This window comes from Sarcophilus harrisii, chromosome 2, assembly GCF_902635505.1.
Source record: "Sarcophilus harrisii chromosome 2, mSarHar1.11, whole genome shotgun sequence".
NCBI classification, from domain to species: Eukaryota; Metazoa; Chordata; class Mammalia; order Dasyuromorphia; family Dasyuridae; genus Sarcophilus; species Sarcophilus harrisii.
Window position 1 is genome coordinate 630533196 of NC_045427.1, and position 17875 is coordinate 630551070.

Below are 17875 nucleotides of genomic sequence, written 5' to 3' on the forward strand. Positions count from 1 at the left end.
CAAAAAGATAAAATAAAAAGAAAAAACTCTATGTATCTTATCTTTATCTTTTCCTTCATTCAAGTGGGAGCTCCTGGAGAGCAGCCATCATTCCCCTGTATCTGTATACCCAGCACAATACACTGATCAGTGGCTTAATAAATACGTTTTGATAAAAGACTGCTGCACTTCAAACCACAGATTCAAAGCTTGCCGAGTTCCAAAATCACTGAGGAGAATTCAGTCCAACTATTCACACAGGAAAAGCCAAGGGAATGAAGAATGCCAACTGTTCACATTTTGCTACACAACTGGATAGACAACCCGCAGAAATTCATCCACCAATAAGCACCGTGATATCTCCAGAATCAAATTGAAGGAAAGCAGCCTTTTTTATCTTTGGTGAATTGCACAGTCATGTTAATTAACCCAAGATTCTCCCTGGAACAAAGGCCTGTGCTTTTGACAACAATATTCTTTCAGTGATGTTGAAGAATGGCTGCTAGTGGTAGAACTGAAAGTCTCTAAAGAATTAAAATGGCGGGTCAGCCAAAGGGTAATAGAAAGGTTTATATAGTTGTGTGAAGACTGAAAATATATTACTAATGAAGAATTGCACCAAAAAAGCAATAGATAGCTTGTAATCACAGAGATATATAATTGGAAAAAAAAAAAAAGGTGGAAATGTCATGTGGTAAGAACAAGAGGTAAGCACTAGATTCTTTGCATATCCCGCATGTAATTTCAATAAAGATAGATTACAGAATTTTTATGGAGCCCATGGATTTTTTTATATATTTGATAACTATATTTCAATATAATTGGATTCCTCTGTAATCCTATGCATTGCATTTTGTGTATTTAAAAACATTATTCTGAAACCAGGTCTACAGGCTTCCCCAGACTGCCCAAGGAGTCCATGACTTCCAAAAGTTTAAGAACTTTGAGATAGAAGAAATAATGAATGGATCCCCCAGAGAGAGTCTGTGGGGGAATGCCAGCAAACTTTACATAGGATGGAGTGGGATAAAACAGGTGGCATCTGTGGAGCAAATATCTAACTGGATGACATCACAGCTCTATTAATGTAGCCAAGTAAAGGGATCATCTATCTCTTTCTGGGATACATAAAAAATCCATCTCCAAGGAGCAGGGACTTTTTTCAAGTGAAAATTTATTCTGCTTCCTCCATTAACTAGGAATTTAGAAAAACAAATTATGTGTGATATGTCTTACATGTAAAAATTTTTTTATTTATAATTCATTTCTAATTGGCAACCATAGTTTACTAAATTATGTACAAAATATACCAAAATCTTCTTTCCTCTTCTTTAAGAAAGTTTTTTTAAGTCTATAATTGATTCAATAGATATTCAAATTCAATACTTGCTGACATTTTAACAAGTATTTATTAACAAACAAAATTCTTGAAGCAATTATGATCCTATGCCTACAATAAGCACTCTGAATGCTCACAGAAAAATCACTGTCATTGTCCGCTTCCAGGTTAATGTCATTGTTTTCTTCAGCCTCGATTTCTCGGGTTAGCTGCTCCTCCTCTGCAATTGCGCTAGCAATGGCCTCTTCATTAGCTTTTTCCAGACGATCTGCTAATTCCTCCTTTTTAGCAAGAACTTCTGCCATTGACTATAAAATAAACCAGAAAACACTGATCATTTGGGAGGTTAATCTGGTACTTAATTTTTAATGTACTAGACATGGATTCTATTAATCTTCATGGTAATAGAAATTTATTTTAACTGAAATTCAGTTAGCTAAGTTGTCATACTTATAAACAAAAAGTGATAAATTTAAATGCATTCATCAAGTTATAACATTATAATTATAATTCATTAACTTATAAATTCATAACACAAATAAAATCATATGTTAAAATGCACAAATTGAGTTTTATCCTTAACAATAATATCAATTCAATAATCTTGTAATTTTTATCCACATAGAATCCCTTTTTCTAGTAACAAAAATAAGAATCACAGGAGATTACTTTCATGAGTTAAAAGTTTTCCCCATCTGGAGGCTAAAGGTCCATGACTTATTTCTCCCTGAATTTAGCATGGCTGATCTTCACATAAATTGGCACATCTGGACCCTTAAACCAAGCTTTTTTATGTAAATGGGATATACTAGGACACTTGCTGTGCTGTCATAGCCTTAGCAAACCAAACTTCTATGTAATAAGATATCAAAGCATTCATTGTATGGAACAGTAATCATTAAAACTCATTAAATAGTAGTCTTTCAGTATTCCCTGCTGCAAATCTACATATACCCTTGAAGACTGGCATTATTAATATCTCAGAAGTCAGATTTCTATATAGGTTTTAGAATTACAACAATAAGGCTATTGCAAAAATTCTATAAGACACTTTAGATAACCTATAACTAAAAACAAATTTAAAGTTTCTTATTCATCATTTCTAATTATATAATAATCAAACTGACAAAAAGGAAAAAGAAAAATTTCAAATAGTATAGAGATTAAAGGCATATGAAGAACTGTGATAAAAGAAAGACAAAAGAAAGTATGTTTGTATATGCAAATGAATTTATTTCCTCCAAAATAAGTTCACAATCACTTGGCTAAATTTTGTAATTGGAATCTTTAATGATTCTTAATTCTTAATCTGAATTAAGATCATCAGTTCAGACAATCAACAGGACAATTCAATTTTTATTCTTTTCATGAACACTAAATGTTTATATATTTCAGTTCTTTAAAAAAAAAAAAAAACTCTTCCAAAAAACAAGCCCTCACAATAGATGATGTAAATAGGACAAATAGGATGTCTTAACAATTCTTTTTCTTTTTTCAGTGTTTGCAAAGATTACCTTCACTTAGAAAAATACTCATTCAATTATTGCTTTGCTTGGGCTTTAGTTAAATAAATGACAAAGGGTAGAGTTTACTTTTTAATTATAATAGATCATTTGACAATATTCACAAACAAAAGAGGAAAAGGGTCCTCTCATCAATGTATCAGTTTATTATATCTTCCCATTTCAAGTCTAAACAATAAGGAACTTATCCATAGCCAGAAGTGTCTCAGCCACAATAATGCAAACTCTTTTTCTGTCTTGGTTTGGACAAAACTCCCTTAGGATATTATAGATGATAGCAATCTTTATATTACAAGCAGGTCTTCATAGTTTAGCTTCTAAGATATCAATTCAACTCCTTAATAGATCCAACTTTCTCAACTATTCTACTTTAAACTGAATAACTTAAGTAAATGCAACAAAAAAAAAGTGCTTAAAATTACTTATTATGAATTATATTTTTTCTGATATTTTACTTTCAAACTGAATCCATATGTATGAAATAATTACCCTAGTATTCTATTTAGCTATGAAGAAAGGAAAAAGTAATTTTGATCAGTTTACATATATATTTAACTCCCTCCTCATTCACTCCTACTTTTCAATTTTTAACAAGTCATGAATACAACATTCTGATGATAAAAAACACGTTAAAAAATGATTCATTTCTACTATTAATACTTTTCATTGTAGCAAAATATCAAATTTAGAATGTTAAGGTGACTTTTTTTTGTTTTTAGTCTCAGGACAATTTTCATACTGGCCTGCTATTTTTTCTTAAAAAGAACTACAACTGTACCTAAAAGTATAGAAGCATTAATATTATTTAAAATGAACAATGAAAGATCTGAAAGCAATCTTTAAGTAAAAACAGAAAATAAAATGCCTAAATTTGTTCAACATCACTCCTTAAAGTAGCCTTATGCATTTAAAAAACAAAACTTAAAATATATTATTTTTGATGATTTTTCAATGGCTTAGTATATTAATTAAATGACAAAGGAAAAGGGAAAAAAAACTGACTCATGTTGTCTTCAGCATATAACATTTAATGGGTTTCAAAAAGGCAACATCCTTTTTAATGATATTGATTTAAAATTCTAAGAATTTTTTCTTACCAATCTATTAGCACTCACATTTGAAATATCCGAAGGATCCATTTCACTTTCTATTTGGGTTTTCTCTTCTTGGAACGGCTCTGTAGGTGACGGCAAAGGAGAAGGGTCGGTCTGCGGAGTATCCAAAATGCATTCAGCACCAAGAGGAAGCTCAGGTATTTCACAAGAATTCTGTGAAGAATTTTCTTGAACTAAATCACTGGCAGAGGTCCTGATGTCGTCTGATGGACGCACTGGGAACTAAGAGAACACATTTACAGAATGAATCAGTGACAATGATAATAATGTGCTTCACAGTTTATAAAATGATTTCCTCACAACTAGAGAGAGGAATTCGCTTCCTTGGTGTCCTGGCCAGCATGTGTCTAAAGGTCTAAAAGCAGCTTGGGAATTTAGATCCCATAACTCCTACTCTAGAACTTTTTCAAAAACACCACAAATTCCTTTTAGTGCAAAAATGGCAAGCACTTTGCTACTAAGACCAAGAATATAAAACCTAATCACATTTTGTCCATATCTGACAAAGCAAATTCAAGCAAGAAATCATGTGGAATAGAAGCTGGTACAATAGCTGGATAGACAAGTATATAGAGAGTCTGGTTTTGGAACCAAGAAGACTTTGGTTCTAAGGTTACCTCTGACCCTCACAAGTATGTGAACCTAGGCAAGGCAATTAGGCTCTCTGTGCTGAAGCAACTCTCTAGGATATATATATTTCAGGTCATAAATGGATTATAATCAATGTTGGTGGAAAGGAATCACATACTGGGAATTTTTCACATGATGAATCATTGGTCTTCTCTTCTGGGTATATCCAGTAAAATAGCTTCCTCAACCTTTCCTCAGAAAACTTGCTGATACACTCTACATTCCTGGCAGGCTATTGTTTGGTTTGGGGAACATGTTTAAGAAAAAATAATGTAATTCAAATTTCTGCAAGTCACACTATAGAACTCAATATCATTAATTAAGATGTATGACTAATGTCAACTGGGAAAAGAATATTAATTCTCAAGTCCTAAAATACCTCTTGATTAAAGGACATAATATCTCAGAGTATGCTGGAGTATGATTATCTGGTGTCCTTAATTCACACTTGGGATATTTTCATTTTACTATAACATTTTATGATTATTTATCTTTAATATAAAATCAACAATAATTATACTAATTTAACAGGTAAAATCCATGTTTAATAATTCATTGAAAACAAAGTCAATCTTAATGGTACAATGAGTAACACCTAACCTACAGATTGAACCAACAGTACCAAGAAAGAACAGAGCTTTTATAATTATATTGTTAAAATGAAATCAAAGAAAAGTAAACTAATGATCAAGAATTAAAATTTAAATCCTAGTCAAATTATTCCTTTTAAAAAAAAAGAAAAAAGGTACATGTTGCAAAGGCCATAAAAATGATCATGCTGATTCTTATGTAAATATTAAAAAATTGTCTAAATTCTATAAATTGAATTTTATAATTCCACAATTTGTCAAACTCTGAGGTGTCCAATGGTGTTGATTTTAGCATAAACATTATTTAAATCATATCATGACATTTATGTTCCATCAACATTATTTATGCTACAGTCACCATGGTTTATAATCTTGCTGGCAATATTTATATTAGCACTACTGCTATTTACAATATAGTCAACATTGTGTATAACAAGATCAATGCAACTTATATGGGAAAAATCAATGCTAAAAGCATAAAGACATGTTGGAAAAGATAAAAACATGAAAACTCAATCTTCCAATCGACAATGGGAAAACAAATATCACTATGAACTTGGACACCTTCAGCAATGAACTTTTCTTTGACAGCACTAGAATAAGATTTGAGGCAAATTATTATAACTTGTCATAAACTGTTAGCTTATCATGCACTATCAAATTATATCACATCTTCAAACCTAGAATTAAAAATTATAAATTATTTTTTTAAAATGTTAACTGTATTCTTTACCATATATCTATTTAGTAAGGGCTCAGTGTTGATTTCTTGGCTGCATCATATAAAAAACTGCTACTTCCTTGACCTTGTTTCTTCTATTCACTTTCTCACTTTACGATCTCATCAGCTCTCATGGGTCCAATTATCTTAACGCACTGATTCCCAGATCTCTATCTGCAGACCCAGTCTCGCTCTTGGACTACAATCACCTATTGGAAATGCCTCGTTAAAATTCAACATGTCCAGAGAGGTCTCACTACCTCTCTCCCCACTATACACCTCTCTCAAACCTCCCCAGCATTGCCCAGGGGGCCAGCATCTCCTGAGTTATCTGGATTTACAACCTTCATTCATTCTTAACTCACATCCAAGCAGTTGCCAAACTTGTCATTCCTATCTCCTGAACATCTCTCAAGTGTATCCCCTCCTAAAACACAGGTCTGCCTACAGGAGACCCCAACTCAGCCAATGGCTCCCAATTCCCTCCAGGGAAAAAGGGGAAAGGCTCCAGTCAGGTACTTCACAGGTGGGCTCTTCCCTGCCCCACAGCCCCAGGTACCCGCCATACAGGGACTGCTACTCCCACTTGTTAGGCTTCTTACAAGGTACTGAGTCAGTGGAATTGATAGAGACAATAATTACCTAATTTAGCATGGTTCAGTATGATTGATCTGATCTTACAAGGAGATGTTATGGGCCAGAACTTGAAACAAGGTACTAAGTGGAATTGAGGAGACAATGGTTAAATCTAGTTTGGCATTGATTTAGTCCTACAACAAATAATGGTTTCCTAGTCATGTAATGATTGGTGTGTACTCAGTGTGGGGCATATAAGGAGGAGGACTCAGGGCCAGGAAGGACGAGCCCACTAGAAGCTCTCAGAGCCTCAGCCAGGATTCAGTTGGGAAGATTCAGAAGCCAGAGAAGGCAGCGCAAGCTCTCGGAACCAAGACTACAGAAGGCCTCTAAGAAAGCTCACCGGGCCCCAAGAAAAGAGACAAGACTTTGAAGGAGACAATAAAGGATTTGGACTTTTAACTCTTGGCTGCATTTGAGGTGATTATTGAACTGAAAAGAAACCTGCTTCCAGACAGATTATATTTTAGAGGAGAACATCACATCCACTCACAGCTAACTTGGCCACATGCTCCAGGGCCATCCCACCCACCTTGCCTCTCCACACAGACACTTACTTTCTCCCTTCCTCATCCAACCCTGGGAAAGCCCAGGTTCATTTGTGTGTGCTCTTATCTCCCATTTAAAAGCAAGCACACCTAGGGCAGGAGCCGTCTCAGTTAGTGCCTGACCCTGCAGCACTGTGCTGGGCACACTTTAGGGCCATAGATTCCTTCTTATCCCAGAAGCAATGGCTTCAGACCTGTCTACTCACTAGGGGCAGGGAGACCCTACCCGAGCCTCCAATCTGCCTCCCACTGGGCTGAGGAGCCCCTCTGCTGACCTCAATCATTCACTGCCCTCCATGTGTGGTCCAACCTGCCACCCTCTGGGGGAGGGCTTCCTCAGACTTTGAGGTTGCTGGGGCTGCTGTTCAGCTGTTATTTCATTGTGTCTGAGCTTTCTTAGCAAAGACACTGGAGGAGTGGGGTACTTCTTTCTCCAGCTCATATTACAGATTAGGAGACTGAGGCAAACAGGATGAAGCGACTTGGTCAGGGTCACACAGTCGGAGCATGGGTCTTCCTGACTCCAGACCCAGCCCTCCAGCCGCTGTGCCGCCTACCTGCCCCGTGGTCAGGGCAGTGCACTTATACACGTCTTCTCCTGCCCCACCATAAGCAGGAACTGCCTCGCTTTTTATCTCTATGTACGTTAGCAGCCTTTTGCGTGCCTAAAACATAACTGTTTCATCACAGATACTGGCAGGTGATAGTCCAATCTATCCCCTAGCCTACACTCCAAACTGAGCAAGTTCTACTTGGGTTTGCATTCTATGACTGATCACAGCTTTCAAAAATCTAGGAATCACCACCAAGATAAGAAGAATTTAAGTCCAAACCCAATTACAGCACTTACAATTGATTAATACTATAAACAAACTAGAAATGATAAGCAATACAACTAGCAACACTGCTATCTGAGTTGCTGTGGGAGTCTGGATTCTCCTACCTGGGTTCTTTCAGCCAGAGGGTGCTCACAAGGAGTTAAGGGCTCCTTGGGCAGAGGTTCCCCAATATTGGATGGACCATCCCCAGTAAATCCACCTCGCTGCTGGCTTTCCACAGGAAAGAGAAGGACATTTTCTTTGTCACTGTCATCTTTGGACCTCAGAGGTTCTGTGATGACTGGAACTTTGGGAGCCACTGCTGTTGATCGTGAACGGACAGGCCTTCCCCTCTGCACAGTCTCCCATCCTTCAGCATCTTTTCGTTCTGTGGAGCCAGAAAAAAAAAAAAAATCAAGATCTATTTAAAACAAAAAGATATAGTAAATTTGGAAACAAATACTTTTACATTCATCTCAGCTCTCTAAGAGATCTTCCTTGAATAGATCTGACCTCTCTCCTTAATGACTAACTCTGAACTTCCAAGTTTCACCCAGAAAAGACTGTTTGTTTTTCAAAAATCTTGGTTCCTCCTTCCCTTCCTTTACTCTCTGACACAGTGCCACTGGCCTGCTGGATGTTCCTTGCACAAATCACTACATCTCACAACTCTGAGAGGTTTTGCTAAATATTTATTTTCTTTCTCTGTTTTCATCCTACCTGGTTTAGGTATCACCATGTCTATCATAAAAGGAATTTGGCTCCCTTCATTCCCTATTTTTTCAAACAGTTTATATAGTATTGGAGTTAACTGTTCTTTAAATGTTTGGTAGAATTCACATGTAAATCCATCTGGTCCTGGGTATTTTTATGCTAAGTCCCTTGTACAAATAACTATATCTCACAACCCTGGAGGTTTTGCTGGCTCTCTCTTGTGCGTGAAGCCCTCTACTTCCTCACTTCTCTGGCGTTCTTCAAGTCCCAGCTTTCACCAGAAGCCTTTCCCATGCCTCCCTAACTTCTGAGACCATCTCCAACATATCCCCAATGTATCCTGTTGATAACATAGTTGACAGCACCTTGTGACCTTCATTAAACTGTGAACTTCTTTGAAAGAATGGACTGCTTTTTTCCTTTCTTTGAACCTCTAGTACTTAGCATAGTACCTGACATATAATAGGTTTTTATACTAACTGCTGGGCTTTCAACTGGATTATATGGAGAAATGACAAATTAAAAAACTAAAAGAATACCAAAAAAGAAAAGCATAATTCTCCAAACATGGATTACCAGTAACACAATCATAAACTATATAATCTCAGAAGTAACAAGGATATCAGATTATCTTTCCTAACCCAGAACAGAACAGGAATCATGATGACATTCAATATTGAAGCCCATAGACACTTATAGCTTAGGCAGCTCATGTTCCACTCCTCCTGTACCACTGAGCTCCCAGACATCTTTTTAACATGTCTTTAGGCAAAGACTCTCTGCTAGGTCCCTGATTCTTTTTTTAAAAAAAAATAATAATAATAGCTTTTTATTTTTCAAAATACATGCAAAGATAGTTTTCAACACTTACTCTTGCAAAACACTGTGTTTCAAATTTTTTCCCTCCTTTCCCTAGACAGCAAGTAATTCAATATTGGTTTACCATGTGCAATCCTTCTAAATATATTTCCACATTTGTCATAATACATGAGAGAAATCAGATCAAAAGGAGGAAATAAAACACAAGAAAGAAAAAACAAAACAGGCAAAGAAACAATAAATACAAAAAAAAGATGCAAATACTGTTTTTATCTATGTTTTCACTCTTCATATTTCTCTCTCTGGATATGGAAAAGTCTCTCCATCACAAGTCTATTGGAATTGCCTTGAAGGAAAAGAGCCATATCCATCACAGTTGATCATCGCATAATCTTCTTGTTGCTGTGTATACAATGTTCTCTTGGTTCTACTCACTTTCCTCAGCATCAGTTCACATCACTCTCTGCAGGCCTTTCTGAAATCATCCTGCTTTTGCCTTGGTCATTTCTTATACAACAATAATATTCCATTATTTACCTACTCGGCCATTCCTCAACAGATGAGCATCCACTCAGTTTCCAGTTCTTTGCCACTACAAAAGGGCTAATACAAATATTTTTGCACATGTGGATCTTTTCCCCTTTTTATGTTCTCTATGGGTCATGAAAATGCAAAAATATTCTACCTCAATAGCTTAGACATATCTCAAGTATAAAATAGTTGCAACTATAAAATAGTTCCAAATAAAATTACAAAGTCACACTTGAAATAAAGGCTAAAAATTCATCTTAGTCAAACATACTTATTTTGTATATCAGGAAATCAAGGCTCTTAAAATTGAATTTATTTGCCCCAGATCTCAGAGCTAATATACAGTAACTTGGAGATTCCAACTTTTGCTTACTGATAACAAGTCTAGCTTTGTACATGCAACATTATACTTCCTCCTGTTAACAGGAACTGATTCTCCAGTAGTACTTTAAAAAATAATGAATTAATAAAGATGCAAAAAATAAGAATTTTAAAAACTGGCTAAAAAGAAAATGAGTAGTACTCTGATGTTAAAAAATAAAGCACTAAATTTTGTTCCAACTTCTTTGACTACTATTAGTAATCTATTTTAAAAATGGAGGGGGGAAGAAAAACACTAATTTAAAAGCTTACTTGTGGAAAGAAATACTATTTAGTACCTGGATCTGATTCTGGAAAAATTTGGAAAGATTTGTATCAAATAATGCAAAATAACATGAACAGAACAAGAATAATTTACACAATAACAACACTGCAAAGACAAATAATTGTGCAGGATTGGGGAACTCCAATGGATATAATGGAACCTACAACAGATCCAGAGGACTCACAATGACACATGTGTCCACCTCCTGATAGGCAACTGATGGGTTAACAGTACACACTAAGGTATATGCTTTCACACTCACATATGTGTGTTTACATACATATACCTATGTCTACACACATACACACACTCACATATGTATATACACATATGGCTAAACAGCAGAAACTTGCTTTGTTTGTATGTATGTAACAGGTTTAGTTTTTTCTTGATTTTTTAATGAGTAGGAAAGAGCAAATGGGAAGGAGAAAGTTTGGAACTGAACATAAAATACAAGTGAATTTTTAAAAATATGGATAGCAAAAAAAAAAATAAAGTGAAGAAATACAAAAATATGAAAAGTAGTTAAATACAGGGTATTTGGAAGGAAGGACACTGAAAATCGGGAGATTAGGAAAGAATTTTTTAACAAGATAGTGCTTAACAGGCTGATATTAGAAAAAGCCTGGAAAGATTTACCTGAACTGAAGGTGAGTGAAGTGAGCAGAACCAAGAGAATGTTGTACATGGCAACAAGATTAAACAATGATCAATTCTGTTGGACGTGGCTCTTTTCAACAATGAGATGATTCAAGGCAATTCCAAAAGAAATAGGATGAAAGTGCCATCCACATCCAGAGAAAGAACTATGAAGACTGAATGTGGATGGAAACATAGTATTTTCACTCTTTGTTGTTATTGTTGTTGCTTGCTTGGGTTTTCTATTCTTTCCTGTGGCTTTTTTCCTTTTTAGGACTATCTGAAAACTATATATTAAAACCTAAATGAAGAGTCCAAGTAATTTAACCAAAATACTGGCCTTGTAAGTCAGCTATAAGGGTAAAACTCCTTCCTAGGACCCATCAGTAAGAAGGCATTACACCCCACCATCAACGCCCAAAGCCTATATTCTACTTAAACTACTTCCTGCATCAAAATTTTTATTTATTTTTATCGCAAAATTCAATTTATATACTATCCCAGTATTAAATTTTTTGCAAATTTTTTGCAAAATTTTACAATTTCACTTATGTAAAAAATATATGTATATTTTTTGCTTACACAATATGACAAATATGGAAATATGTTTAAAATATATTTAAACCATATCAGGTTGCTTGCTATCTTAAGGAGGGGGAGATAAGAGAGGAAGGGAGGAAAATTTGGGACACAAAGTTACAAAAATGAAGGTTGAAAACTATCTATGTATTTGGAAAAACAAAATATTATTTAAAAAGACAAGAATATAGTTCTTGAATTGTAACTTGAGAAAAGAGAGGGACTTGATATAGTGGAGGTAAAGAGAAACTGCACTGCAAATATAGGGAATAGCTAGTCTTGAAGAAAGAAAATGGAGCACTACATGAGTGAGGCACTGAGAGAATGGCAACCTGATTGGAGTGCAGGAAAGGGAGTTTTGTCCAATGAGCCTGGAATAATAGGTGGGGGCCAGGTCAAGTAGGACTTTAACAGCTCAACAGCTATTTTATCTGAGAGGCAAGAGGAAGTCAGAGGAATTCAGCTGAGTGAGTAGGGATGTTAATGACCACATAGAAGCTGAAAGAAAATCACTTTGGCAACAGTGTGCACATTAGATTGGAGTGTGGCCGAAAACAATTTATTGGTTATGATAATCTGGGCAAAAGGTGGATGGGCCTGAAAGCCATAGCTTTCCTAGAGGGGCAACTAGATGGCACAATGGATAAAATACTGGAATTAGGAAGAGTTAAGTTCAAATTTAGCCACAAACACTACCTTGCATTTATGTACTTTGAATACATTCGTATTTCTTCACTTTATATTTGTGCTACAGATAATATTCAGATACACAAGCAGTGTGATCTTCATAAATCATTTTTCCTATTTGCTTGTTTGCTCATCTGTAAAAGGAAAATAAGAGAGCCTACTTCCAAGGGCTATTATGAAAAACAAATGAGATAATACTTGAATACTTGTATAGTACTCATCAGAGTACCTTGGCAAACAGCAGGTACTCCACAGATAATTGTTCCTTTTTTTCCTACCTTTCTTCCTTTTTTTCTTTCCTTTACAGTCAAGTGATCCATTAAACAGGGAATTATTAATTTTTCACACAGTAGGTCCTCAATAAATGTTTGTTAATTAACCAAGTGATTCATATAAATGACTGATTGCTATCACTGTCACAGATGATATCTAGTGCATCCATAGGGAAAAGGGACTCCCTAGAGAAGATAGAGCATTTCTGAAGCTCCTAATTATAAATGGCATCATTCCGCTTGCATTTAGCTCCAGAATACTTTAGAATCTGCTACATTTTATATACTCTATTAGATTCACGATCAATCTATTTATTTTATTTTATTTTATTTTTTTAAAGCCTTTTATTTACAGGTTATATGTATGGGTAACTTTACAGCATTAACAATTGCCAAACCTCTTGTTCCAATTTTTCACCTCTTACCCTCCCACCCCCTCCCCCAGATGGCAGGATGACCAGTAGATATTAAATATATTAAAATATAAATTAGATACACAATAAGTATACATGACCAAAACGTTATTTTGCTGTACAAAAAGAATCAGACTCTGAAATATTGTACAATTGGCTTGTGAAGGAAATCAAAAATGCAGGTGGGCATAAATATAGGGATTGGGAATTCAATGTAATGGTTTTTAGTCATCACCCAGAGTTCTTTCTCTGGGCGTAGCTGGTTCAGTTCATTACTGCTCCATTGGAAATGATTTGGTTGATCTCATTGCTGAGGATGGCCAGGTCCATCAGAACTGGTGCCACAAGCCACAAAAGGGCTGCCACAAACATTCGGATTCACGATCAATCTAAAGACTTTCATCTAAACTACCCACACAGGAAGAATGTATTTTGAAAATGGCTACTGTCTTCAACTGTGACATAAAGCTAGAACACCGCTCTGAGCTCATCAATCAGCACATACTTCTTGGACAGGCAGAAGGGAGGTCCTAGAACTAAGAGGGCAGCACATGTCCTGGATCACTGTGGCTGCCCTCTGAAACACAGATGCACTGTATGAGCATCAACAGTTTTCCAATTATGCTTAATTTGTCACAAAAATACTACAAAAACCAACATCCAAAGAGATGAAATAGAGGAACATCCAAAGTCCAATGGAGAGGTATCTAGGAGAAAAAAAATTCAGCAAGAAAAGCAGTTTAAAGGATTTTTATCAGAAAAGAACGTATGGCTTGGAAAAAATGGACTAGTCATATAATAAGGAAAAGAGCTGATAGCTAGCCTGCATCGCTATCCACATGGATACCTTCACTGTGTCAATAGGATGGATACAAAGTCCCCAATACATTGGATGGATCCTCTGTGAAAAATTTGTGGGAGATGTGGACAAGCATGGAACAGGATGAAGAGAAATAGCTAAATTGTGATATATATGAACAAATAATGAATAAATGAATGAAAAGTCATTTATTAAATGCTGACTACATGTTGAAGACTATGAGAAATGCTATGAACATGAGCAAGGAAGCCAAAGGCAGCTTGCCTTCCCTGAGAGTGGCTACTGGAGAGAATGGCTGACCCCTTCTCCATATGAGCCCCTTCCCCAGACTCTTGCTGTGAGGGCTGAGCTGGAAGCAGGAACAGGGCTCTGGGGGTGGGGGTGGGGGGGGAGGTCTGCTGTACCCACCCTGGGACTCTGGTGTCCATTTGCAGTGAGAAATAGGCTAGGGACCAGGCTAGATGGGGCAAAAACTCCCTGGTCAGGCAAGAGCTTGAATTCAGGCGAGTGGAAGAGGCCAAAGAGCCCAAGAGGTTGATGGTACCTCATGGAGATGCACAGTGGGCCAGGCACAGGGTAAGATCAAATGAAAACCAACCTCCAGAGGAAGATGGCCCCAGGACAGACAGAAAGGCCTGGGAATGGCATGGAAGTGAAAGGGCAAGAGCAAGTGCTGGTGGAATGCCATTCTGCCATTCCAATTCCAGGGGGGAGAGAGGGGGCGCCTCCCTGGTCCTCCGGAGGTAGAAGGGCTTCCAGAGTCATCGTCTGTCTTTACAGAACCACTGCTCGAGAGGCTGGCCATCGCAGTCCACAAAGGGAATCCCCCAAAGCGGGAAGCTGGGCCTCCACAGCTGGGATAGCCACAAGAAGTAACACTTCCTTGTAGGGCACAAAGACCATTTCTAATCTGGCTTCCTCATCCTGCGCTACTTCCCTCCCTTGGAGAAAATGCTCTGAGTTCAAAGCTGTCCACAAACTTCAGAAATCAAAAGGGAAGGCAAACTTTGCCCTCCCAGGGGCCATGTGATAATCAAATGTGAAATCAACACTTCTGTGATTCACCTTTGCACAGGTAGCTCACTTCCCAGCCACAGTCCTTGCATTGCCAACCAGTGCCAACCTTCTCCTCCAAGGCTGCCATGCAGCTTTCCTGCATATGGTGTCTCTGTTAGAATATAAGTTACTGGAGAGCAAGGACTATTTCTCATACAAAAAAATTTTTATTTAGTAAATTCTTATTGATTGATTGAATTTAGACATTTTTGTGCATTTGGTCTATACCTGCTTATTGATCAAAATAACTGCTCACAAAATAGCATGGCAGTAGGGTCAGAGTTAGCCTTCGCTGGGATCAGGATGTCCCAGGTCCCAGACTCACTTCTGACATCTGTGGCTCTGGGACAGTCATGGCCTCTCAGTGCTATACAAATGCCTCTAAGACTGAAAGCTGGAGATCTGCATTTGTGAAGGGAGTTTCCTCACCAGGAGTCCCCTACATCAAAAGCATCAAATCATTGACCCATTATTATGTTTTAACATATAATTGTTTTAACAATATAAAAGAAAAAAGTACAGTACAGATTTTACAGCTCCTTTCATTGCCCAATTCAAAGTTCTTAAAAATCATAGTTTCAGTCCCTATTCCTATCCCATACATAAGGATGAAGGAGTTGGCAACTTTTATTGATTTTTACCTTTAATTGAGTTTTCAAATAGAAATTAGAAATAACTATCTTGTACTTTAAAAAAAAAAAAGTGATATAAAGAATGAATGAGTGCTGTTTTCTGGTCTATCTGTCCCAACTCCCTGTAATAATCTGTACCAGATCTGGTTGAAAGATAGAGCTTTGGCAATTCTATTTATTCAACTGGTAGCAACTACTTGAGGCAAAAACATAACAGAAGAAAAGTTTTGTTGAATATCTAGATCAGACATTTACCTTGTGAATTCTAATCCCTTTTCAAGTAACAGAAATTCTACAGTATTATTTTACTATCTTCTCTATAAGAACTACCTACTACTTTTGGAATGACCTACAATTTACTTTGGCTGTGAGGTTCCAGAGGGTACCCAACCTATCATCTCTTATCTCAGTGCTCTGCCCTGGGTCTCCACCCTCCCATCTGTGCCTGAGGACTCTTTAAGAACCAACTCAAATACAACTCCAGCAAGGGATTCCATTAGTTGTGATGATTTCCCTCTTGAGATGTCACATAAAATGTTGTCTTTGCATCTTTCTAAAATACTTAAGAAATATTATAACTTACAGTCATCTGTATTAGTATCTGAACTCCCAATTAGTCAAAAAGTCTTGGAAACAAGAATCCCTTACCCAAACTTCCCCATGCAGCAATAGGACTCGGCATACAATAAAAGTCTGTGTATTGATCGATTTCTGAGTATGGTATAAAAATAGGGATTCAATTAATGTTAACTAAAGAAACTAAATTTCCACAAATCAGCTTCATCCTATTAAGAGGTTGAATATAATATCTCACAAATTGCTGAAAAGATCAAATGAGATAACAGATACAAAGAACTTTGTAAATCAGAAGTACCAAGTAAATGCCATCTTTTATTATTAGCTTTAAGCATAAGAGGACATTTTTGGTTACTTCATTAGAGTTCAATCTCAGTGGCCAAAATGGCAGAAATACTTTCTTACTTGAGTTTCAGGGATACTTATGTAACTGAAAGCTGTGTGCTCCAGAGGAAAGGATTTGGAGTCAAAGAGCCTGGCTGTCTTCCAATGCTATGCACAACTCTGAGCAAATCAAAAATCTAACAGAGCCTGGAATATAAGCCTGTTAATTAGTGACTTTTGTAACATTTTGCAACATTTTTATTTTGCAAATTTAACTTTAATTACTTTCTATCTGCCAACATTGTTTCCACATTTCCTGCACTAACTTGAACAATTATCTCATGAAAATTAGGTTAGGCTAAGTTTATCCCCCTGATCATTGCAGAACTTTTAATGGATTTGTTTGGGGCTTTCTGGTCAGCCTAAATTGGAAATACTGAAATTAACTTTGTCTTTTAAAAAACTAAAGACATGTTTAATTTATACTTTCACTACCATAGATTAAGTCAAAACTGCTTTGATTTTTTTCAATTTTTCAAATTATTTACAAAGAAAAAAATTTACTAGAACAAAATGGAAGTATAACAGAATCATTTCTTAAAATTTAAACCTTTTTTCTGATAAAGGCCTCATTTCCAAAATATATAGAGAATATTATTGTTCTGCAAGAAATGATCTGAAGGATGATTTCAGAGAGGCCTGGGGAGACTCACATGAACTGATGCTAAGTGAAATGAGCAGAACCAGGAGATCATTATACACTTCAACAACAATATTATATGAGAATCAATTCTAATAGAAATGGCTGTCTTCGGCAATGAGAGAATCCAATTCAGTTCCAATTGATTAGTGATGAACAGAACCAGCTACACCCAGTGAAAGAACACTGGGAAATGAGTATGGACTGCTTGCATTTTTGTTTTTCTTCCCAGATTATTTTTACTTTTCTAAATCGGATTTTTCTTGTGCACCAAGAGAACTGTATAAGTATGTACACATATATTGTATTTAAGATATACTTTAACATATTTAACATGTATGAGACTTCCTGCCATCTAGGGAAGGAGGTGGAGGGAAGGAGGGGAAAAACTGGAACAGAAGTATTTGCAAGGGTCAATGTTGAAAAAGTATCTGTGCATATGTTCTGTTAATAGAAAGCTATAATAATAAAAATAAAACAAAAATAAAATAAAATTTAAACCTTTTGAAAATAGAAAGAAAATATGTATTTCTTTTAAGTAGTATTAACAACAGCAAGATTATAAATA

General features: G+C 36.2%; 1 protein-coding gene across 4 annotated transcripts in view; it reads right to left on the reverse strand.

Annotated features, from left to right (window-relative positions):
- Positions 1–17875, reverse strand: part of SCAPER (S-phase cyclin A associated protein in the ER) — a 352222-nt gene that overhangs the window by 271365 nt on the left and 62982 nt on the right. For all 4 annotated transcript variants that reach the window (XM_031956800.1, XM_031956799.1, XM_031956801.1 and 1 more), the window contains 3 exons: positions 8025–8287; positions 3957–4178; positions 1456–1626 (listed from right to left, as the gene is read on the reverse strand). In XM_031956800.1, the coding sequence (XP_031812660.1) occupies positions 1456–1626; positions 3957–4178; positions 8025–8287 (656 nt within the window). The remainder of the gene's footprint in view (positions 1–1455; positions 1627–3956; positions 4179–8024; positions 8288–17875) is intronic.